Below are 24,571 nucleotides of genomic sequence, written 5' to 3'. Positions count from 1 at the left end.
TGGCATGAGAATTTGATGCCTATTTCAGGCCTTTATGGCACTGTGCAAATGCTTCAATATTACTATGTACCAATTACTGTATTCAAGCACACACATTAATGATTGTTGTTTCAAAATGATAGCTCCCTCTTTCAGGTTGGATGCGTTAGAGGAGGTTACTCTTTTAGCAATATTACCATCACCATACTCCAAGCATAATTAATTCTATGAAGCATTTTAATGTAATAAGGTGCAATATAAAAATCATATTATTAATCTGTTGATGGGCATAACTATTGCACCACACTGGACTTTATAAGCAGAATCTTAGTTGCAATTTTATTTTTCATCAGCAGCTTTTTTCTTCCCTCTCATCTTTCATTTCTTTCATCAGGTTGGTAACATGCAGGGATTGGACATTGCAGAGATTCTCTATAACACTCCATTCCCAGTTATTCTCTGCAGTTAGCTATTCCATTCCCAGTGGTACTCTGTAACCAGCCTTTCAGATAGAGTGTCAAATCAAAACTCTTGTCTATCAGTTCAGATAGACATAAAGAATGCAATGGCACTAAGGAGTGCAGAAAAGCGTTATCAGCATGCTACCTAGACTAGAAGGTTTGAATTATAGGGAGAGGTTGAAAAGGCTGGAACATATTTCCCTGGAGTATGGGAGACTGGGAGTGACCCCATAGAAGTCTCATGAGAGGCCTGGGTAAGGTAGATAACCAACAGATAACCATGGTAGGGGGGTCTAAAACTAGAGGGCACAGGTTTAAGGTGAGAGGGGAGAGATATAAAATGGTCCACGGGGCAATTTTTCACACAGAGGGTAGTGAGTGTCTGGAACAGGCTGCCAGAAGTAATGGGGAAAGCAAGTACAATTTTGTCATTTAAGAAACATTTAGATGGGAAACTGGCTGGGGTAGGTATGGAGGGATAGGGACCAAACCCAGGCAAATGGGACTGGCTTAAATTGTGAAAACTGGATGGCATGGGCAAGTTGGGCTGAAGGGCCTGTTTCAATGTTGTAAACCTCTATGCATCTATTTCAAAGAAGAGTAGGATTTATCTAGAGTCATAGAGATGTACATCATGGAAACAGACCCTTTGGTCCAATCCGTCCATGCTGACCAGATATCCCAACCCAATCTAGTCCCACCTGCCAGCACCTGGCCCATATCCCACCAAACCCTTCCTATCCATATACCCATCCAGATGCCTTTTAAATATTGCAATTGTACCAGCCTCCACCACTTCCTCTGGCAGCTCATTCCATACACGTACCACTCTCTGCGTGAAAATGTTGCCCCTTAGGTCTCTTTTATATCTTTCCCCCTCACCCTAAACCTATGCCCTCAATTCTGGACTCCCCCCACCCCAGGCAAAACACTTTGTCTATTTATCCTATCCTTGCCCCTCATGATCTTATGAACCTCTATAAGGTCACCCCTCAGCCTCTGAATCTCCAGGGAAAACAACCCCAGCTCTTTCAACCTCTCCCTATAGCTCAAACCCTCCAACCCTGGCAACATCCTTGTAAATCTTTTCTGAACCCTTTCAAGTTTCACAACATCCTTCTGACAGGAAAGAGACCAGAGTTGCGCATAATATTCCAAACGTGGCCAAATCATTGTCCTGTACAGCCGCAACATGACCTCCCAACTCCTGTACTCAATACTCTGATCAATAAAAGAAAGCATACCAAGCGCTTTCAACACTTCCTATTTACCTGTGACTCTACTTTCAAGGTGCTAGGAACCTACTCTCCAAGGACTCTTTCTGGTGTTTTGGGCAATATTTATTCTTCAATGCACATTATAACAATAGATTATCTGGTTAATATCACATTGCTATCTGTGGGAGTTCACTGTGTGCAAATTGGCAGGAATATTTTCCACATCATAAGAGTGACCACATTTCAAAAATTCTTAATCACCTGTGAAGGGCACCATATAAATGCCATAAAAACAGAAGTGGCTGTAGAAATTCAGCAGGTCACGCAGCATCTGTTGAGTAAGCAACATGAATCTTTCCAAAGAAGAAACATATTGGACTCAAAATGTTAACTCTGTTTTTCTCTCCACAGATGCTGATTGACAGTTCCTGCAGCACTTAGGGTTGTAGAGTCATAGAGATGTACAGCTTGGAAACAGACCCTTCGGTCCAACCCGTCCATGCCAACCAGATATCCCAACCCAATCTAGTCCCACCTGTCAGCACCTGGCCCATATCCCTCCAAACTCTTCCTATTCATATACCCATCCAAATGCCTCTTCAATGTTGCAATTGTACCAGCCTCCACCACACCCTCTGGTTTAAATTTCAGGTTCCCAGTGCCTGAAGTGTTTTGATTTTGTATAGGTGCAAGTCTTCATTTAGCTTCTATGTCTTTGGTGAAGTTACTTGTGATGAAACATTAATCTGAAGCCCTATCTGCCAGACAGGAGGATGTATAAGATCCCAGGGTTCAAACTTGATAAAGAGCGGGGAAGTTATCACTCTCACAAAAAAAGACGCTGCTGGGAATCTCAGCAGGTCGGGCAGCTTCTGTGCAGAGGGAGACAAAGTTAACATTACAAGCTTGACCCGTGACTCTTCTTCAGGACTCTAGTGTCCCGCCAATGTATACACAATCAACATCACAAAACATAGGTTATCTTGTCCTGATCACAGTTTGATCTGTGCAAGTTGATTACCATTTTTCCCACATTTCCTACAACAGTGACATTGGTTCAGAAATATTGACATGGCTGTGAAGCTCTTTGATACAGTCTGTGGGTGGGTGGGAAAAGCATTACATAAAAACAAACCTTTTTTTTTTAACTTCCCTCCCTTTGGAGCTTTCTGTTGACCATTTTTGCCACTTGTGCGAATTGTGAAGACATCAGTGATGTCCTGTTTGTGAAAGGTGGAACTGGGGCCAATGTTCACACACTTTTATATTTCTTTACAGATTTATGTAGAACCAACATTCAGCACACAGCTTTTCATCATCAATATAAATTATTTGGATGTGAACAACGGAGGCATGGTTAGTAAGTTTGCAGATGATACCAAAACAGATAGTGTACTGGACAGTGAAGAAGATTATCTCGGAGTACAATGGGACTTTGATCATTGTGAGTGTTGTATTTTGGTAAGACAGACTAGAGCAGGACTTATACTGTTAATGGTAAGGCTCTGGAGAGTGCTGCCAAACAAAAAGACCTAGGGGTGCGGGTGCATAGTTCCTTGAAAGTGTAGTTGCAGGTAGACGGGGTGATGAAGAAAGCATTTGGTATGCTTGTCTTCATTGGTTAGAACACTGAGTACAGGAGTGGGACATCATATTGCTGCTGTACAGGACATTGGTGAGATGACTTTTTAAAATACTGCAAGCAATTCTGGTCACCCTTCTGTAGAAAGATTGTTGTTAAACTCAAGAGAATGCAGAAAAGATTTACAAGGATATTACGGGGACGAGGGGTTTTTAGGTGTAGTGAGAGGCTGAATAGGCTGGTGCATTTTTCCCTGGAGCCTCGGAGGCTGAGGGGTGATCTTATAGAAGTTTATAAAATCATGAGGAGCATGAATAGGGTGAATAGCCAAGGTCTTTTTCCTAGGGTGGGGGAGTCGAAAATTAGATGACATAGGTTTAAGATGGGAGAGAAAAAATTTAAAAGGGACCTAAAGGGCAACTTTTTCACACAGAGGGTGGTGTGTGTTTGGAATGAGCTGCCAGAGGAGTTGATGGAGACTAGTACAATTATAAAATTTAAAAGGCATCTGGATAGGAAGGGTTTAGAGGGATATGGGTCAATTGCTGGCAAATAGGACTAGGTCAGATTGGGATGTCTGGTAGGCACAGACAAGTTGGACCGAAGGGTCTGCTTCTACGCTGTGACTTCCTAACCAAATCATGCAGTATTAGTCTGTGTCTATGCAGATTCAAATCAACATAGTAAATGCCCATCATCTGAACACAATTAATCAGTAAGATACGTGTGAATCCATTCCTGAAAGAATTTTTTTTAAATCACCAGTTCTACCTGAAATGAAACTTGGCAGTAATTCTATTGTACAGATGCTAACACACATCCTGCCTCATAAAAAGGACGACTAATCATGGAGGGTTTGACATTGCCGAGTTTTCACCAGATGATGATTAAGGACAAAAGGGTAACTAGGGAGAGAATCGGGCCCCTCAAAGATCAGCAAGACGGCCTTTGTGTGGAGCCGCAGGAGATGGGGCAGATACTAAACGAGCATTTTGCATCAGTATTTACTGTGGAAAAGGACGCGGAAAATATAGAATGTAGGGAAATAGACAGTGACATCTTGAAAAATGTCAATATTACAGAGGAGGAAGAGCTGGATGTCTTGAAACGCATAAAAGTGGATAAATCCCCAGGACCTGAACATAGAGGGTGGTGTGGTGGCACAGTGGCACAGTAGGTAGCACTGCTGCCTCACAGTGCCAGAGACCCAGGTTCAATCCCTGCCTCAGGCAACTAACTGTGTGGTGTTTGCATATTCTCTCTGTGTCTGTGTTTCCTCCTACAATCCAAAAATGTGCAGGTGAATTGCACATAGTGTTAGGTGAAGGGGTAAGTGTAGGAGAATGGGTCTGGGTGGGTTGCGCTTCAGCAGTTGGCCCAAAGGGCCTGTACTGTTCTATGTTTGCCACCCTGACTTAAACTTGGCAAATCTACTACCGTTGCAGGCAAAGCATTCCATACCCTTACTACTCTCTGAGTAAAGAAACTACTTCTGACATCTGTCTTATACCTATCTCCCCTCATTTTAAAGTTGTGTCCCCTTGTGTCTGCCGTTCCTATAGTTGGAAAAAGGCTCTCCCTGTCCACCCTATCTAACCCTCTGATTATCTTGTATTCTCTATTAAGTCACCTCTCAATCTTTTTCTCTCTAATGAGAAAGGCCTCAAGACCCTCAGCCTTTCCTTGCAAGACATTCCTTCCATACCAGGCAACATCCTAGTAAATCTCCTCTGCACCCTTTCCAAAGCTTCCACATCCTTCTTATAATGCAGTGACCAGAACTGTACACAATACTCCAAGTGTGGCCATACCAGAGCTTTGTACAGCTGCAGCATAACCTCCTGGTTCCGGAACTCAATCCCTCTATTAATAAAGGCCAAAACACTGCATGCTTTCTTAACAATCCTGTCAATCTGGGTGGCAACCTTCAGAGATCTGTGTACATGGACACCGAGATCTCTCTGCTCATCTGCACTCCCAAGAATCTTACCATTAGCTCAGTACTTTGCATTCTAATTACTCCGTCCAAAGTGTATCACCTCACACTTGTCCACATTAAACTTGATTTGCCACCTCTCAGCCCAGCTCCGCATCCTATCTATGTCTCTCTGCAACCTATTATATCACTCGTCACTATCCACAACTCCACCCACCTTAGTGCCATCCGCAAATTTACTAACCCACCCTTCTAAGCCCTCATCCAGATCATTTATAAAAATGACGAACAGCAGTGGGCGGCACGGTGGTTAGCACTGCTGCCTCACAGTGCCTGAGACCTGGGTTCAATTCCTGACTCAGGTGACAGACTGTGTGGAGTTTGCACGTTCTCCCCGTGTCTGCGTGGGTTTCCTCCGGGTGCTCCGGTTTCCTCCCACAATCCAAAGATGTGCGGGTCAGGTGAATTGGCCATGCTAAATTGCCCGTAGTGTTAGGTAAGGGGTAGATGTAGGGGTAGGGGTGGGTTGCGCTTTGGCGGGTCGGTGTGGACTTGTTGGGCCGAAGGGCTTGTTTCCACACTGTAAATCTAATCTAATCAGTGGACCCAACACCGACCCTTGCGGTACACTGCTAGTAATTGGACATCAAGATGAACATGTTCCATCAACTACAACCCTCTGTTTTCTTTCAGCTAGCTAATTACTGATCCAAACTGTTATGTCTCCCACAATCCCATTCCTCTGCATTTTGTATAATAGCCTACTGTGGGAAACCTTATCGAATGCCTTGCTGAAATCCATATACAACACATCAACCGGTTTACTCTCATCTACCTGTTTGGTCACTTTGTCAAAAAACTCAATAAGATTCGTTAGGCACGGCCTACCCTTCACAAAACCGTGCTGACTGTCCCTGATCAGATTATTCTTTTCTAGATGGTTATAAATCCTCTCTCTTATAACCTTTTCCACCACTTTTCCAACAACTGAATTAAGACTCACTGGTCTGTAATTACCAGTATTGTCTCTACTATCCTTTTTGAACAAGCATTTGCTATCCTCCAGTCCTCAGGCACTATTCCTGTGGACAATGATGATTTGAAGATCAATGCCAAAGACTCGGCAATCTCTTCCCTTGCTTCCCAGAGGATCCTAGGATAGATCCCATCCGGCCCAGGGGACTTGTCTATTTTCACACTCTGCAGTATTTCTAATACCTCTTCCTAGTTAACCTCAATCTCTTCTAGTCTAGATGCAAGTATCTCTGTATCTTCCTCGCCAACATTTTCATTTTCTATAGTGAACACTGTCAAAAAATATTTATTCAGTGCTTCCCCTATCTCCTCTGACTCCACACACAACTTCCCACTATTATTCTTGATTAGCCCTAATTTAACTCTCATCATTTTTTGATTCCTGACATACCTATGGAAAATCTTAGGGTTAACCCTGATCCTATCCGCCAACAACTTCTCATGTCTCCTCCTGGCTCTCCTGTGCTCTCTTTTTAGGTCTTTCCTGACTTCCTTGTAACCCTCAAGCACCCTAACTGAGTTTTCACATTTTGTCCTAACATAAGCCTTCTTCTTCTTCTTGACCAAGGATTCCACTTCCTTATTAAACCATGGCTCACGCGTTCTATATCTTCCTCCCTGCCTGACAGGTACATACTTATGTAGGACACACAGGAGCTTTTCCTTGGATAAGCTCCACATTTTTAATGTGCTCATCCCCTGCAGTTTCCTTCCCTATTCTACGCTTCCTAAATCTTTCCTAATTGCATCGTAATTTCCCTTCCCCCAGCTGTAACTCTTGCTTGGTGGAGTACACCTATCCCTTTCCATCACTAAAGTAAACCTGACAGAATTGTGATCGCTGTCCCCAAAGCGTTCACCTATTTCCAAATCTAACACCTGGCCAGGCTCGTTACCCAGTACTAAATCTAAAGTGGCTTCGCCCCTTTTAGGCCTGTCTACATACTGTGTCAGGAAGCCCTCCTGCACATACTGGACAAAAACTGACCCATCTGTAGTACTCGTATTGTAGTGATCCCAGTCAATATTTGGATAGTTGAAGTCCCCCATGACAACTACTCCCATCGAGAATCATCTTTGCTATCCTTTCCTCTACATCTCTGGGACTATTTGGAGGCCTATAGAAAACTCCCAGCATGGTGACTTCTCCTTTCCTGTTTCTAACTTCAGCCCATACTACCTCAGTTAATGAGTCCCCAAACATCCTTTCTACAACTGTATTATTGTCCCTGATCAACAATGCCACACCTCCCCCCCCTTACCATCTTCTCTGTGGGAAACCAGGGAAGTGATTGCTGGGCCTCTTACAGAGATATTTGGATCATCAATAGTCACGGGTGAGGTGCCGGAAGACTGGAGGTTGGTTAACGTGGTGCCACTGTTTAAGAAAGGTGGTAAGGACAAGCTAGGGAACTATAGACCAGTGAGCCTGACATCGGTGGTGGGCAAGTTGTTGGAGGGAATCCTGAGGGACAGGATGTACATGTATTTGGAAAGGCAAGGACTGATTAGGGATAGTCAACATGGCTTTATGTGTGGGAAATCATGTCCCACAAACTTGATTAAGTTTTTTGAAGAAGTAACAAAGAGGATTGATGAGGGCAAAGCGGTAAATGTGATCTATATGGAATTCAGTAAGGTGTTCGACAAGGTTCCTCATGGAAGACTGGTGAGCAAGGCTAGATCGCATGGAATACAGGGAGAACTAGCCATTTGGATACAGAACTGGCTCAAAGATAGAAGACAGAGGGTAGTAGTGGAGGGTTATTTTTAAGACTAGAGGCCTGTGACCAGTGGAGTGCCACAAGGATCAGTGCTGGGTCCACTACTTTTCATAATTTATATAAATGATTTGGATGTGATCATAAGAAGTATAGTTAGTAAGTTTGCAGATGACACCAAAATTGGAGGTGTAGTGAACAGCGAAGAAGGTCACCTTAGATTACAACAGGATCTTGATCAGATGGGCCAATGGGCTGACAAGTGGCAGATGAGTTTAATCTAGATAAATGTGAGGTGCTGCATTTTGGGAAAACAAATCTTAGCAGGACTTATACACTTAATGGTAAGGTCCTAGGCAGTGTTGTTGAACAAAAAGACCTTGGAGTGCAAGTTCATAGCTCCTTGAAAGTGGAGTCACAGACAGATAGGATAGCGAAGGAGGCATTTGGTATGCTTTCTTTATTGGTCAGAGTATTGAGTACAGGACTTGGGAGTTCGTGTTGCAGCTGTACAGGACATTCGTTAGACCACACTGGGGCATAGGTTTAGTGTGAGAGTGGAAAGATACAAAAGAGACCTAAGGAGAAACTTTTTCATGCAGAGGGTGGTACGTGTATGGAATGAGCTGCCAGAGGAAGTGGTGGAGGCTGGTACAATTGCAACATTTAAAAGGCATCTGGATGGTATATGAATAGGAAGGGTTTGGACAGATATGGGCCGAGTGCTGGCAGGTGGGACTAGATTGGGTTGGGATATCTGGTAGGCATGGATGAGTTGGACCGGAGGGTCTGTTTCTGCTGTACATCTCTATGACTCTATTATGCAAAATTCAGTGAAACATTAGGTGCCATTGTGAACAAGGTAAAATACTGCAGTAGCCTACAGTAAAATCCAGTGTATGTGTAACTGATTAGTTTCCCCTTATATTTATCATATAGATTTTACAGCAGATAAGCAAATACTGGCAATAATGACATACAAAAATGCTGCATGGACAAAATTAGTCCCTACTGGTCAGTTCGCATCCTCCATGAGGTTGAACAAGAATTAGACTTCATGGTGTAAACGTTAGTACAATTTGTGCTTGAGGTCAGGTGTGGGCAGTGTGGAGTGAGAACTACAGGGCAATGGTAGCACAGAAGCAGGCCATTTGGCCCAACTGGGTTGTGCTGGTGTTTCGTCTCCAAAAGAGCCTCATCCTGCCCCTCTTCATCTCCCTGACCAGAAAATCTGATCAGAGAGATGAAAACCTGATCATTTCTGTCTGAGGATCTTTTCCAGTTGCCCTTTCATGGGGATGGTAGCAGAGTAATGATATTTCGAGACTGGTAATGCAGGGGTATGAACTCATCAAAGTTTGCCTTAGTAGCTAGGATTTTAAATGTAATTAATTTGTAAGTCTTTATTTTAAAACAATTGTTAAAAATATTCATGAACTACCATTTTTTACTATATTAAAAGCAAAACCAGAGGGAATGGTAAATTAGTGGTTAAAGTAGTGAATAGTAAAATAGTAGAATAGAAATCTGCTGCCCTTGCCTGGCCTCCTGATCCACCGTACTGTGGTTGGTTTATCTGTAATGAGCTCGCAAGCTGCTAAAGTAAAAAAAACTGCAGATGCTGGAAATCTGAAACAAAATCAGAAATAATTGGAGAAACTCAGCAGGTCTGGCAGCATCTGTAGAGAGAAAGTAGAGTTAACATTTTGAGTCCAAATGCTGCCAGACTTGCCCAGTTTCTCCAATCATTTCTATTTTTTGTAGCAAGCTAATAAATTGTACAAAACTGCTACAGAAGACACTACATTCACTGCAATGCTTCGAGAAGGTTGTGGTCAGAGACAATTAGGAATGAACAATAAATATTGGCCTTGTTAGTGACTCACAACTCAAAAAGCAATTTTATAACATCCCATGTTATTGCCTCCTTTTGGTTCTGCATGTTCTAATCACTCTGGATAAAGACGTTTATTCTCAATTGTCTACTGGAGTGACGACTATCTTAAATTTCTGTTATATTGATGTCTCCCCTACATCGTCACCATGTCATCTTTATCAAACCTCATTTTAAAGCAAACCCTTGAAATGGCAGATGAAGAATTAAGTCACTTTAGCAATGTTAGTTATCAGTATCGCATCAAAGCGTTAATTAGTATTCCGAATGGATCTGTGACCTCACCCAAATACTGAGTCACCAGAGAGAAAAAAAACAAACCTAAAATAAAACAAAGAACTGCGGGTGCAGAAGATCTGAAACAAACAATAACAGACAATGCTGGGGAAACTCAGTAAGTCTGGAGGAACTTGTGGAGAGAGAACAAGTTAACATTTCAGGCCCAGTGATGCTTCTTCAGACCTGCTGAGTTTCTCCAGCAATTTCTGTTATTTAAAAAAACACACGCTTTAACTAAAGAGATCAACAAAAAGTGAAGAGACCGATACTATTCAATGTTGAAAATGTGTTGCTGGTTAAAGCACAGCAGGTCAAGCAGCATCCAAGGAATAGGTGTCGACTATGATCAACTAACGGCGTGATATTTTATAATATTATCCGAGCAAGTTGTGTAAACATTAAAATCAGGATAACTAACAATCTTTTCTCGTTGAATGTAAGTAATGATCTAAGTTATGATGGTTGTGTTTCGTTCGAATACCTTTCAACCGAAAACAAAACGAAGACATTTCCCTCTCCCCTTGCTGCCTTGCCCTGCGGTGTTTGTGAGAGGTAGGGATTTAAACTGTGAAGAGAACTTGTCACTTTCTTCCCCGGGTCCTCCCCCTGAAGTATCCTTTGCGTTGACGTCAAAGTGTTCACGTGATGCGGTTTGTTACATCGCCCTGTGTTTGGACACATCAGGAACTGCACCGTCCGCTTGAGCTGATTATTCTCGGGTTCTCCTGCTCAGAAAATGCCTTCTGATAAGTCATTCAAACAGAGGAGAAGCTTCGGTAGGTGGTCGAGCAAAGGGGAGACTGACCGAAGAACAGACAGAGAGGGAAGGAGAGAGAGAAAGAAAAAGAAAGAAAGAGAAGGGAGAGATAGAGATGTACCACTTGGGGAAGAGTGTGTCTTAGTTATGTGTCTCTGTCTTTCCTCCTCTAACACCGCCACCCCCCTCTTCTTCTGCGGGACTGTTGCTGTTTTTATTTTTCTCTCTTATTTGCCTTTGACCTTCTCTCAGCTGACTTGGAGGGGATATACCGGTGAGGATTCTTGTAAACAGCTGCTCGGAGGACACAGGCAGATCGGAGCGGGGGAGGGGGGGTTCGAGGGGCGACGAGGGGGGGGGGGGGGGGGGAAGAGAGAGAGGGAGAGGAGAAAGACGAGATGGATCGGTTGCAGCCAGCAATGATGAAAACGTCTCCAGAAGTGCCTTACGAAGGGAAAGCTCTCTCCCTGAGATCTCTGGTAGCCCGAGGACGATGCGTGCACGCACCTAATCTCCAGAACCTTTGTACTTAACCATTTTATTTGTTGAAGTGAATTTCAGTTATTTCCTCGCCGTTTTCTCAGTATTTGGAACGAATCAGCCTAATATTGTGAATCATCGCTCCTCTTTTTGTAACATTCTTTTTGTAACTGTGTCTGGAGCTAACATTAAAATAATTGGTGAGCTGGGGCTTCTTAAAGAACGTGAGGGGTTATTGTTGCTGTATTCATACTTTGGAAGCCATTTTACAGTAAAATCGCCCTTAAACCCTGTTTAAGTAACAATGGAAATTAATCTCCTTCCCCCCCCCCCCCCCCACTTTTTTTAAAACAGATCTTTCGTTTTCTACGCAAAACGTAATTACAACATTTTGGCAAATTCTGTTTTGACCTTGGATAATCTAGTTTAAAAATAGACTTTATAGAAAAACTAAATGATTTTGTCAAGAAGTACTGGAATAAATGTTGGGAGGTTTTAAACATTCAATCTTTACATTTGACCCAGACATTTTGTTTTTACTGATTTCACTATGAACTCCCAGGGTAACTTGTTCTGTGGTGAAAACAAAGGCTGAAATCGTTTCAGTCTGTGTTCAGTTACATATTTGGCACTAATTTGTGCAGCAAAACAGCTACACTCAAGATTTTTTTCTATTATCTGCTTAACCATTCAATTACCATTTAATTAAAAAAAAGCCAAAAACTGATATGAAGACAGTTTCAGTTAAAAGAGGGTGACAGATTGTGTATATGCAATAGGTTATTATGAATTAGGATAATAGCTAATTAAGGTTCAAAGTATATTCATCTTTTGAAATGTGCTAACTTTTTAAGCAAAAAATGTTTCTGCTTTCTCATACTAATGTCGCAGATGGTGGAGATATTTGAAACCATCATTCCATTTGATGTCACATACTGAGTTGAGGCCTAGTTTTGAGATGGGTTATCACCAGGGGAGTTGAACCCTAGCATTTGTTTCTTAAATGTGATTTTCAGATTTCACACAAAAGCCTGTAATTTCCATTTTTAGCTAAAACAAGACTCAGTGGAATGACTATATGTAAATTATGATTTTTTTCCTCACTACATTGTGGTTTGCAATACTGGTACTTTTTCTCTCTCCTTCAGCAGTAGGAGTGTAAATGCATTGCTCTTTCCCTATAAAACCAAGATGCTCCATAATATTGTATTTTTCTATAATGCTTGTCAATGATCCAATAAATCAATGAGAAAATATTTTGTCCTTTATTGTCTAGGAGAAAGTGAGGACTGCAGATGCTGGAGATCAGAGCTGAAAAATGTGTTGCTAGAAAAGTGCAGCAGGTCAGGCAGCATCCAAGGAGCAGGGCATAAGCCCTTCTCCTGACCTCTCCGCCCCCACTCTCTCTCCGGCCTATTACCCTCACCTTAACCTCCTTCCACATATCGCATTCCCAACGCCCCTCCCTACCTTTTATCTTAGCCTGCTTGGCACACCCTCCTCATTCCTGAAGAAGGGCTTATGTCCGAAACGTCGATTCTCCTGCTCCTTGGATGCTGCCTGACCTGTGCTTTTCCAGCAACATGTCTTTTAGCTCCTTTTTGGTCTAGTTTGCTTAAGTGACAGATATCACTACATTTTACCAAATTCACTTAAAAAAAAACTAAAAGGGTAGGAAGGTTTCAAGTTTTAATAAGACATTGCCTTGTTAATTACCTTGAAAGCTGCAATCATTCTTGCCATAACATCTTGTTGTTCACTACATTCTGTTGATGTTGCTGTCTTCAGTTTTTGTGGATGAAGATCTAGAGGCTACCAGGCCCTTGAAGGACCTTCCTTACTTCCTTCACCTTGCTTCCAAATGCATTCAATCCACTGATGTGGAGCGACACAGCACTGACCTGGTGAGACACTGGTGCATAGCCAATGTCAGCTCATGATGCAAAGGCTGTATTCTGTCCTGTGTGCACCCCTTTCAGTATACCCACCTTTCTCCCCCATTTTAATTGATCTTGAGCAGCATTATTTTCTTTCTTTCATGCGAGATGGGCATTAAACATTTCTTGCCTGCCCTGAATTGCTCTAGACTGAGTGGCATTTCAGAGAACTGTAAAGAGTGAATCATATTGTTGTGGGTCTGGAGACATAGGTGTTCCAGGCCAAGTAAGGATGGCAGATTTCCTTCCCCTAAATAGCATCATGAAATGGATGTGTTTTTACAACAATCGATAGTGTCTCCATGGTCATCATTCAGCTAACTTCCAGATTTTTGTTGAATTCAAATTTCACCATCTGCCATGGTCAATTAAAACAATGGGGTTCTAAATTATCAGATCAGTAATGACCACACATTGCCACAATTTTCCCCATAATGACGTGCTTGACCGTGGGAGACCCCCAACCCCTCCCAGTTCCTGCAACGGCTGTAACAATGTCCACACCTTACCCAAGGACCTTGATCCACTCAACTATTTCTAGAGAACCGTACTGAGCTTGTTCAATACCCTGATTCTGTAAAGTCATCGTAGGACTGGCCTGTTGTTAGTTATTAAGAGAGACCACTGGTGGTGGTTTAACCTGAGGGTCACTGCGCTTCAGTTGAAAAGGTGGAACCTTCATTACAAACATTGAGATGACCCACAAATGGTATCTGAAATCTAATATTTTTAAATGTATACTTTCATGGGGTATGGGTTTCACTGGCATTGCATTTGTTGTGGTGAGACACTGGTGCATAGCCAATGTCAGCTCATGATGCAAAGGCTGTATTCTGTACTGTGTGGATAACATTCTGTAAACCCACCTTTTTTCCCCCAGTTGAATTGATCTTGGACAGCATTATTTTCTTTCCTTTCATGCGAGATAGGCGTCAAACATTTGAATGACTCCTGTCTGTGGGGGGAGGAAGTACTATGGAGGGGAGTTGTAGGATTTTGACCCAGTGCCTGTACCGAAATGTGTATGGATTCCCAAGTCAGGATGGTGTGTGGCTTGGAGAGAACTTTTCCAGGCAGCTGGTCTTCCCATCTATTTGCTGCCCTTGTCCTTCCAGTTGGTAGAGGTCATGGGTTTGGCAGGTTTGGGGCAAGGAACAATTCAAGTCGTCAGCTTTCTCAGTGACAGATGAGCTCAGAATAATATTATCTTTTTCTTTATTTGTGGTACAGCTGATCGAATTAAAGAAGTCCAACAGATCAGAGACCAGCACCCTAACAAGATACCAGTAAGTGGCCTTTCATTGCTATGATCAAAAGGGAATTGTAAACTTTTTTTGTGCATGTCAAAACATTTTTTTATCGGAAAGATATCTTTGATGTAATGCCTCATTTTAGACCCTAGCTGGAGAGAAACAAATGACTGAACTATGGCGAAAGAGGAGGGGAGCGGGGTTAATTCGATAGTTCAAGGAACAAAAACAGAAATTGCTGGAGAAACTCCGCAGGTCTAGCAGCATCTGCGGGGAGAGAAACAGTTAAGGTTTCAGTGACCCCTTTGTTTTTGTTTTCAGACCTTCAGCATCCGCAGTTCTTTGTTTTATGTTATGGATAGTTTTGTTGTCAGTTTTAGTTTTGCTGTGCATGACAAGGGTGTGGCAAACAGGGAAGCGATCCCGCCCCTACTGCCTGTGCCGCCTACACACAGACCGGGATCAGGCCTCGCTCTGCAGACGTACTCCGTGCCGGTGGAGAGCTGAATCCCTGCCTTTGTCAATAAAACACAGGCGACATTACCTCATTGCTTTTTACCGCATTGCGTCTCGGGAAGGAAGCTTAAAGGCACGATAGTTCTAGTGCAAACTGAACTAAGTGATAACCAGACCCCCTCAACCCAATACAATCCATCAAGCTGCCAGAAACAAAGGCTGGCGTGTGCAGAATTTTAACATTACACGTTGCATTTGTGTGTGTGTGTGCTAGGAGCTAGTCTTCAAGATACAAGATTGTCAGACTGTGTGCATTTGTGTTAGTTTAAATCAAGTTTCAGATCACTGTTCTTTTGGGAGCTTGGGGGTGGTGGTGAATGGATGGAGGATTGACATTTTAGAATTGATTCGAAAACAAAAATACTGTAATTAAGATTTTGTTTATAATTAGCCTTTTTTGTGGGGGGGGGGGAGGCGTTTGGTGAGAACTCGGTTTCTGTAATGCTTGCTGGTAGTATACTTCGAAATTAGATTTTTAAAACCCACCTCCGTGGAATTTTCATTTGCAGATGAAGAATGGCAGTTTTGTTGAGGTGCTGGATAATTGCCAGTGTTCATAGAACTCCAGGATGAGTAGGTATTGTTAGTGGCGATACCCTCAGCAGAGGTCAAGCTGAGATTTTGTGAGGGTCATGATTTGAGTAAAGGTCAGAATGGGCTAGAGGAGCTGAATGGTATACTCCCTATGTGAGTATATTTGTGCAGTATCCATGCGAATTATTTGTCCTGTTTTCAATGGTGAGCAAAGTGTGGAACCATGTTCTACAGTTTATTGCCACTGAACATATCAAGGTTTGATGTCAAGGGGCAAGCTTGCAAAACTATGCATCAAAGTAGGACAGACGCATGCAACTGCAGCTCTTTGTAATAACCCATGGACCCCATAGAATCCATGTTTACAACGGAGAGAGTAGTGTGACCTAACTGGTCTTGTGTGCAGTCACACTGCATTTCAGCTCCTGAGCTGTTTTCATTACTCGTCTTTATCACCAGCTTCTGAAATTTCAGGAGGATAACTGTTAGTGCAGTACAATGTTAGACCACTTGTCCCATGTACGTGTTTGAAGCAGGCTCGGACTGAAAAGTCCAGACCCTATTAATAACAATAATGCAATGACAAAAAAATCCATATCTTTTTCTCAGCAGTTGCTGTTTACCATTGTCCCTTGGTTAGGTGGGTTCAAATAATTTCATAAACATAGTCCTAGATACTTTATTTATTCCTGTTGTTTTGAGTTCTAACTTAATTTTGGCATATAAATTTATAAAAGCAGATAATATTACACATTCTGACACAGTCGGTCTCCCTGGGACTATAATTCAAATGTCATGAGCTCATTTTTCCTGAGTGTCTGGTCACCTTGGCTCCATCTGTCTCCTATCTCGGCATCTCCGGGATAACTTTCCATGAAACACTGGGTCTACAATTCTGACCAAGTCAGGTTTAAACCAAAGCTTCCAAGAATCATAGAACCCCTACAGTGTGGAAGCAGGCGATTCAGCCCATCAAGTCCACACTGACCACCTGAACAGCATCCGGCATCAGAACCACCCCTCCTACACTATCCCTGTAACCCCACATTTCCCATGGCTAATCTAACTAGCCAGAACATTCTGGGCAGTTTAGCATGGCCAATCCACCCTAACCTGCACATCTTTGCAGTGTGGGAGGAAACCGGATCACCCAGAGGTAACCCCCCAGAGACACTGCAAACTCCACAGAAACCTGAAGGATGGCATTGAATCGGGTCCCTGGCACTTTGAGGCATCAGTGCTAATCACTGACGCAGCGTGCCACTTGATGTCCTTCTCTAATCAAACTTTCTGCATCTCAAAAGAGATTGAAAAGACTGTTAGATCAGAGTATTAGTTCCTGTCTTGCCTTAGCCTGTAAAATCACCAGCAAATTTGTCATTACTTAGTTGACTGGAGACTTTGAGTTCATAATATGGGCTAATTTAAGGCCATTCTCTCTTAGTTGGCATATCCTGCAGTGCCTATATACTCTGAACATGACTATTAAAATAATTTGCAATAGGATTGGTCATTTGAGATAGATCATTCAGCACAATCACAGACCCTTTGGGTCCAACCAGTCTATGCCAATCATAAGCCCAAACTAAATGAGTCCCACTTGCCTGCACCTGACCCATATCCTTCCTAAAATTTCTTATTCATGTATTGATTTAAAAGCCCTTTAAACATTGTAACTGTACCTGTGTCTGTCACTTCCTCGAAGTTCACGCTCTCTGTTTATAAAAAAAATTACCCCATGCCCTTTTAAAATCTCTCTCTCCTCCAAAATATGTCCCCTTTTCCTGACTTTTTCCACCGTAGGGAAAAAAACACAGCTACACATCCTACCTGTGCCCCTCATGATTTTATAAATGTCAATAATGTCACCCCTCAATCTGCTACACTGCAGTGAAAAATGTCCAGCTTCTCTTTATAACTCAAGTCCTCCATCTCTGGCAACATCCTAGTAGATCTCTTCTGAACCATTCCAGTAATATCCTTCCTATAACAGGGTGACCAGAACAGGACACAGTACTCCAGAAGAGGTCTCACCAATGTCTTGTACAGCCTTGATGTCATGTCCAAATTCCTATAGTCAGGTCTGGGCAATGATAGCAAATGCAACACAAATTCCAGACAATAACCATCAATAAGAGGCAATCTAACCACCATATCTTGACGTTCCATGGTGTTACCGCTGCAGAATCCCCCACTGTCAACATCCTGGGGATTTGGGCAGCACGGTGGCACAGTGGTTAGCACTGCTGCCTCACAGCGCCAGAGACCTGGGTTCAATTCCTGCCTCAGGCGACTGACTGTGTGGAGTTTGCACATTCTCCCTGTGTCTGCGTGGGTTTCCTCCGGGAGCTCCAGTTTCCTCCCACAGTCCAAAGATGTGCAGGTTAGGTGAATTGGCCATGCTAAATTGCCCGTAGTGTTAGGTAGGGGGTAAATGTAGGGGTATGGGTGGTTGTGCTTCAGCGGGTCGGTGTGCACTTGTTGGCCCGAAGGGCCTGTTTCCACACTGTAAGTAATCTAATCTAATCTAATCATTGACCAGAAACTCAACTGGACTTGCCACATAAACACAGTGGCTACGAGTAGGTTAGAGACTAGAAAACTGTGGTGACTAACACACGCTGCCGCCCCCCTAAAGCCTGTCCACCACGAACAAGGCACAAGTCAGGAGTGAAATGGAATACTCCCCACTGACCTGGATGGGTGCAGTTCCAAAAACATGCAAGAAGTTTTACACCATCCAAGACCAAGCAGCCCACCTGATTAGCACCACATCTGCAAGCGTCCATTACCTCTACCACCAACACTCAATAGTAGCAGTGTGGACTATCTACAAGATGCAGTGGAGAAATTCCTGGAAAGATCCCAAGAGAACACCTTCCAAACCCACAACCACTTACATCTCGTAGGACAAGGGCTGCAGGTACGTGGGAACACCACCACCTGTAAGTTCTCCTTCAAACCAAACTAACTCTTTAATCTCAGATAACTTAGTTTCACAATATGCTTCCATTTTCAAGAGCCCTGGTCCATGCAGCTGTCTTCATCCAATGATTTCACAAGACTACTCAAAGCTCAAAATGAAACTTAAACAAAAGCATTCTAAACTATAGTTTGTTTACTGAGACCTTAACAAATAAAACCCTGACTTTCTAAACTGGAGCTTGTTTATCTTTTTCAGTGGCAAAACCCTACAAAATTACCTAGCTTATTAATTCTAAAGTAGGCCTTTGAAGACTGTTTTGAAAGAAATCATGATGGCTACAGAAATATTTTGAACTTCAGACATACATAAAAACCAGAGTCCAAGGAGTCTTGAAACATGTAGGATTTGGAAGATATAGAATGTGGGGAATAGATGCTGACATCTTAAAAACTGTCCATATTACAGAGGAGGAAGTGATGGATATCTTGAAATGCATAAAAGTGGGTAAATCCCCAGGACCTGATCAGGTGTACCCAAGAACTCCATGGGAAGCTACAGAAGTGAATGCTGGACCCCTTGCTGAGATATTTGTATCATCGATAGTTACAGGTGAGATGCCAGAAGACTGGCGGTTGGCTAATGTGGTGCCACTGTTTAAGAAGGATGGTAAGGACAAGCCAGGGAACTATAGAACAGTAAGTCTGATGTCAGTGGTGGGCAAGTTATTGGAGGGAATCCTGAGGGACAGGATGTACATGTATTTGGAAAGGCAAGGACTGATTAGAGAGGTGGCATGTCTTTGTCCTTGTGTGTGGGCAATCACATCTCACAAACTTGATTGAGTTTTTTGAAGAAGTAACAAAGAGGATTGATGAGGGCAGAGTGGTAGTCGTGATTTATATGGACTTCATTAAGTCGTTTGACAAGGTTCCCCATGGGAGACTGGTTAGCAAGGTTAGATCTCATGAAATACAGGGAAAACTAGCCATTTAGGTACAGAACTTGAAGATAGAAGACAGAGGGTGGTTGTGGTGGAGGGTTGTTTTTAAGACTGGAGGTCTGTGACCAGTGGAGTGCCACAAGGATCGGTGCTGGGGTCCTCTACTTTTTGTCATTTACATAAATGATTTGGATGTGAGCATAAGAAGTATAGTTAGTAAGTTTGCAGATGACACCAAAATTGGAGGTGTAATGGACAGTGAAGAGGGTTACCTCAGGTTACAATGGGATTTTTATGAGATGGGGTAGATGGAGTTTAATTTAGATAAATGTGGGGTGCTGCATTTTGGGAAAGTAAATCTAAGCAGGACGTATACACTTAATGGTAAGGTCCTAGAGAGTGTTGCTGAACAAAGAGACCTTGGAGTGCAGGTTCATAGCTCCTTGAGAGTAGAGTTGCAGGTAGATAGGATTGTGAAGAAGGCATTTGGTATGCTTTCTTTATTGGTCAGAGTATTGAGTACAGGAGATGGGAGGTCATGTTGTGGCTGTACTAACCAATGTCCAGGTCACTTTTGGAATATTGCAGGCAGTTCTGGTCTCATTCCTGTCAGAAGTATTTTGTGAAACTTTGAAGGGTTCAGAAAAGATTTACAAGGATGTTGCCAGAGTTGGAAGCTTTGAGTTATCGGGAGAGGTTGAACAGGCTGGGGCTGTTTTCCCTGGAGCGTCGGAAGCTGAGGGGTGACCTTATAGAGGTGTGTAAAATCATGAGAGGAATGGATAGGATAAATAGACAAAGTCTTTTTCCCTGAGGTGGAGAGAGTCCAAAACTAGAGGGCATAGATTTAGTGTGAGAGAGGAAACATAAAAGGGACCCAGAGAGCAACTTTATAGAGATTTATAAGATCCTGAGGGGCACAGATGGGATAAATAGACAAGGTTTTTTGCCTGGAGTGGGGGAGTCCAGAATTGAGGGCATAAGTTTAGAGTGAGAGGAGGAAGATTTAAAAGGCACCTAAGGGGCAACTTTTTCACACAAAGGGTGGTATGTGTTTGGAATGAGCTGCCAGAGGAAATAGTAGAGGCTAGTACAATTGCCACATTTAAAAGGCAATTGGATGGGTATATGAATAGGAAAGGTTTTGAGGAATATGGGCCAGGCGCTGGCAGGTGAGACTAGATTGGGTTGGGATATCTGGTCGGCATGGACGGGTTGGACTTGAAGGGTCTGTTTCCATGCCCTCTGTCTTAAATTTATAGAATAGAAGCTGTCCTCTTGAGCAAAAACAAATGCCAGAGACAAAGTTGGGCTATATAACATTGAATTAATGTGACTTGTGAAGAAGGCTACCTCAGACTACAGTGGAATTTTGATCAGATGGGCCCATGGGCTAAGCTGTGGCAGGTGGAATTTAATTTAGATAAATATGAGGTGCTGCATTTTGGAAAGACCAATCAGGGCGGGACTTGTTCACTTAATGTTAAGGTCTGAGGGGGTGTTGCTGAACAAAGAGACCTTGGGGTGTAGATTGATAGCTCCTTGAAAGTGGATTTGCAGGTAGATAAGATAGTGAAGGCGGTGATTGGTATGCTTTCCTTTATTGGTCAGAGCATTGAGTGTAGGAGTTGGGAGGTCAGGTTGATGCTGTACAGGACATTGATTAGATTAGATTTCTATAGGCTCTTCGACCCAACAGGTCTACACTGACCCTCCAAAGAGTAACCTACCCAGACCCATCTTCCCACATTTACCCCTGACTAATGCACCTAGTACCAGAGCACCCAGAGGAAACCCATGCAGACATGGGGCAAACATGCAAACTCCACACAGTCAGTTACCTGAGCCAGGATTTGAACCCAGGTCCCTGGCGCTGTGAGGCAGCAGTGCTAACCACTGATCCACCGTGCTGCTCCTAAGTCACTGGTTAAGGCACTTTTGGAGTATTGCGTGCAGTTCTGGTCTCCCTCCTATAGGAAGAATGTTGTGAAACTTCCAAGAGTTCAGAAAAAAATTACAATGACGTTGCCAGGGTTGGAGGGTTTCACAATTCGGAGAGACTGAACAGGCTGAGGCTGTTTTCCCTGGAGCATTGGAGGCTGAGGGGTGACCTTATACAGGTGCATATAATCATGCAATCTCAGTCCCAACCCTTGGACTCAGCACCGCCTTCTTGACCTGCAATCATCTTCCTGACCTCTCCGCCCCCACCCCCTCTCCGGCCTATCACCCTCACCATAACCTCCTTCCACCTATTGCATTCCCCACACCCCTCCCCCAAGTTCCTCCTCCCTACCTTTTATCTTAGCCTGCTGGACACACTTTCCTCATTCCTTATGCCTGAAATGTTGATTCTCCTGCTCTTTGGATGCTGCCTGACCTGCTGCGCTTTTCCAGCTCTGATCTCCAGCATCTGCAGTCCTCACTTTCTCTGGGAATGGATAAATAGATAAGGTCTTTTTCCCCGAGGTGGGGGGAGTCCAGAGCTAGAGAACATAGATTGAGTGTGAGAGAAGAAACATAAAAAGAATCTAAAGAGCAACTTTTCACACAGGTGGTTGCCATGTATATGGAATGAGGTGCCAGAGGAAGTGGTGGTGTTTGTACAATTACAATATTTAAGAGGTATCTGGATGGATATATGGATAGGAAGGATTTAGGGGCATATGGGTCAAGTGCTGGCAAGTGGCACTAAATTAGTTTAGGGTCTATGGTCGACATGGGAAAGTTGGACTGAAGGGTCTGTTTCTGTGCCGTACATCTCTATGACTCTGTGATTTGCAATTTCAGTCTTCTATCAATATTAACATAGATCTCCTTATTCAAAAATAAAACAAAGCCCAACCAATTTAACGGGGCAACGGACCAGGCAAAGCTTCCTGGTCTTTGTGGGACTGATTGTCAAGACTGGTAGGTCCATTAAGTCCAAGGACTATTGTTTGAACTCATTATCTCCAAATACAAATGGTGGAATCCTCCAAGCCTTTGTGTCAGCAACCTGCCTGTGGTTTCAGGAAGGGCTGTGGTATTTGCACCATCATCTTCAACCTCCGACAAATGCAAGAGGAAGGTTGCAAACAACAGGTGGGATTTAGTGTGCCTGTGATTGATAAAAGTCATTGATATGGTAAGTTGAGAGGCCTTGTGGAAAGTTTTAGCTAACCTTGGGTGCTCTGATAGAGTTGTAAATCGGATACAGTAATTTCACGATGAAATGCTGGTGAGTCACTAACTGTGTGGCAAAGACACTGATGTGCAGATTGACAGTTCCTTGAAAGTGGATTTGCAGGTAGATAAGATAGTGAAGAAGGTATTTGATATGCATTTGGTCAGAGCATTGAGTACAGGAGTTGGGAGGTCATGCTGCAGCTGTACAGGACATTAGGTCATTTTTTTGGAATACTGCGTGCAATTCTGGTCTCCTTCCTATCAGAAGGATGTTGTGAAACTTGAAAAAGTTTCGAAAAGATTTACAAGGATGTTGCCAGGGTTGGAGGATTTGTGCTATAGGGAGAGGCTGAACAGGCTGGGGCTGTTTTCCCTGGAGTGTTGGAGACTGAGGGGTGACCTTATAGAGGTTTATAAAGTCATGAGGGGCATGGATAGGGTAAATAGACAAAGTATTTTCCCTGGCGTGGGGGAGTCCAGAACTAGGGGGCATAGGTTTAGGGTGAGATTTAAAAAGGAGCTAAAGGGCAACTTTTTCACGCGGAGGGTGGTACGTGTATGGAATGAGATGCCAGAGGAAGTGGAGGCTGGTACAATGACCACATTTAAAAGGTATCTGGATGGGTATATGGATAGGAAGGGTTTAGTGGGATAGGGGCCAAATGCTGGCAAATGGGATTAGATTAGGTTGGATACCTGGTCAGCATGGACAAGTTGGACCGAAGGGTTTGTTTCCGTGCTGTATAACTCCATACTCTATGACTGAGATAAAAAATACATAAGAACGACCTGCTCGGCTGGCAATCTGAAGTCGTATATTCTTAGCGCCTTCCAACAGCTAAGGACAAAAAACAAGCCAGAAAGGCCGGACGGTTCCAACTAAATCAGACAATTCATCCTTGGCCATACTGTAGAAAGCCTCGTCGGTTTTTAAACTGGTTCCAAAGACATGTTGGAATCCATGAAATGGTCATTGTCGATAACACAAGAGAACAGACTGAGAGGTGGCGGTGACTTTCTTGCAAAGGGAAATGGTGATTCTGCTATAGCTTCTGAATACCTTTTTTTAAATATGCTGCAACTTTTATTGTTTTAAATAAAAGTGTATATCTGCATCTTCACCTTCAATCTCTTTTGTCAATAGGTGATTATTGAAAGATACAAGGGGGAAAAGCAGCTGCCTGTGCTAGACAAGACCAAATTCTTAGTTCCCGACCATGTCAACATGAGTGAACTTGTCAAGATTATTCGGTGAGTGTCACTGTCCCAGTAAAGAGAAGCCAAAGCACGTGCAGTGTGGAGATTCAGGATGTTAAATGATACGCCTTTGGTTTGAAATATCAGTTTTAAACCAATACAGACAGCACAGTAGATGGATGTTCACTCTGGGTCATTGTGCCTTTTGTTTCTTTATGTATGTTTATAGCTGGAATGGAATGCTTCATTGTAGGTGAGGAACTGATGTGAGAAACCTGTTTTCTTTTTTTTAAAAAAAGCTATGACTGAGGTTTGGACACCACACAAGCACATGCACAAAGCATCTGCTATTCACCTGAAGACTAGAGTGGCTCTCTTCCTCACTTGTGGCTGACAGTAATTGTGCCCTGTGACGTGATGTAGAGGCTGGGGAAACATTCAGCATACTTGATCCTCCTCCCTGCCAGTGAGGATCTCTGGAGTTATCTTTGTGTTGTCCCAAGGACTGAATTTGTTTGGGTTTTGTGGACACTGCCTGCTGATGTTTGCAATTGAAAGCATCAATGCTGCTAATCCAGGCTGAATGGCCTACCTCTGTTCCTGTGTCCCTTTCAATAGCAAGGTCCATTGGATGAGATATTAGAGAACACCTTCCTTAAAATGGTTTGCATTTATGATGTATATCTTTTTTTTTAAAATCCCTCAATTCAGAATCAAGAGATTTTCATGGTTTCACATTTCTGTTCTTTGTTCTCTAGTCTC

General features: G+C 43.0%; 1 protein-coding gene across 2 annotated transcripts in view; it reads left to right on the top strand.

Annotated features, from left to right (window-relative positions):
- Positions 1-10,753: 10,753 nt before the first annotated feature.
- Positions 10,754-24,571, top strand: part of LOC132822794 (microtubule-associated proteins 1A/1B light chain 3A) — a 38,120-nt gene continuing 24,302 nt past the window's right edge. The window contains exons 1-3 of one of the 2 annotated variants that reach the window (XM_060836146.1): positions 10,754-10,880; positions 14,509-14,564; positions 23,757-23,863. In XM_060836146.1, coding sequence (XP_060692129.1) covers positions 10,841-10,880; positions 14,509-14,564; positions 23,757-23,863 — 203 coding nt within the window. In that variant the 5' untranslated portion in view covers positions 10,754-10,840. Of the gene's footprint in view, positions 10,881-11,234; positions 11,387-14,508; positions 14,565-23,756; positions 23,864-24,571 lie in introns of those variants that run through there. The other variant, XM_060836145.1, reaches the window with a different exon arrangement.

The sequence above is a fragment of the Hemiscyllium ocellatum genome, chromosome 15 (assembly GCF_020745735.1).
Source record: "Hemiscyllium ocellatum isolate sHemOce1 chromosome 15, sHemOce1.pat.X.cur, whole genome shotgun sequence".
Lineage (NCBI taxonomy): Eukaryota > Metazoa > Chordata > Chondrichthyes > Orectolobiformes > Hemiscylliidae > Hemiscyllium > Hemiscyllium ocellatum.
The sequence above is the reverse complement of the archived record's forward strand: the minus strand, read 5'-3'. Positions and strand labels throughout refer to the sequence as shown.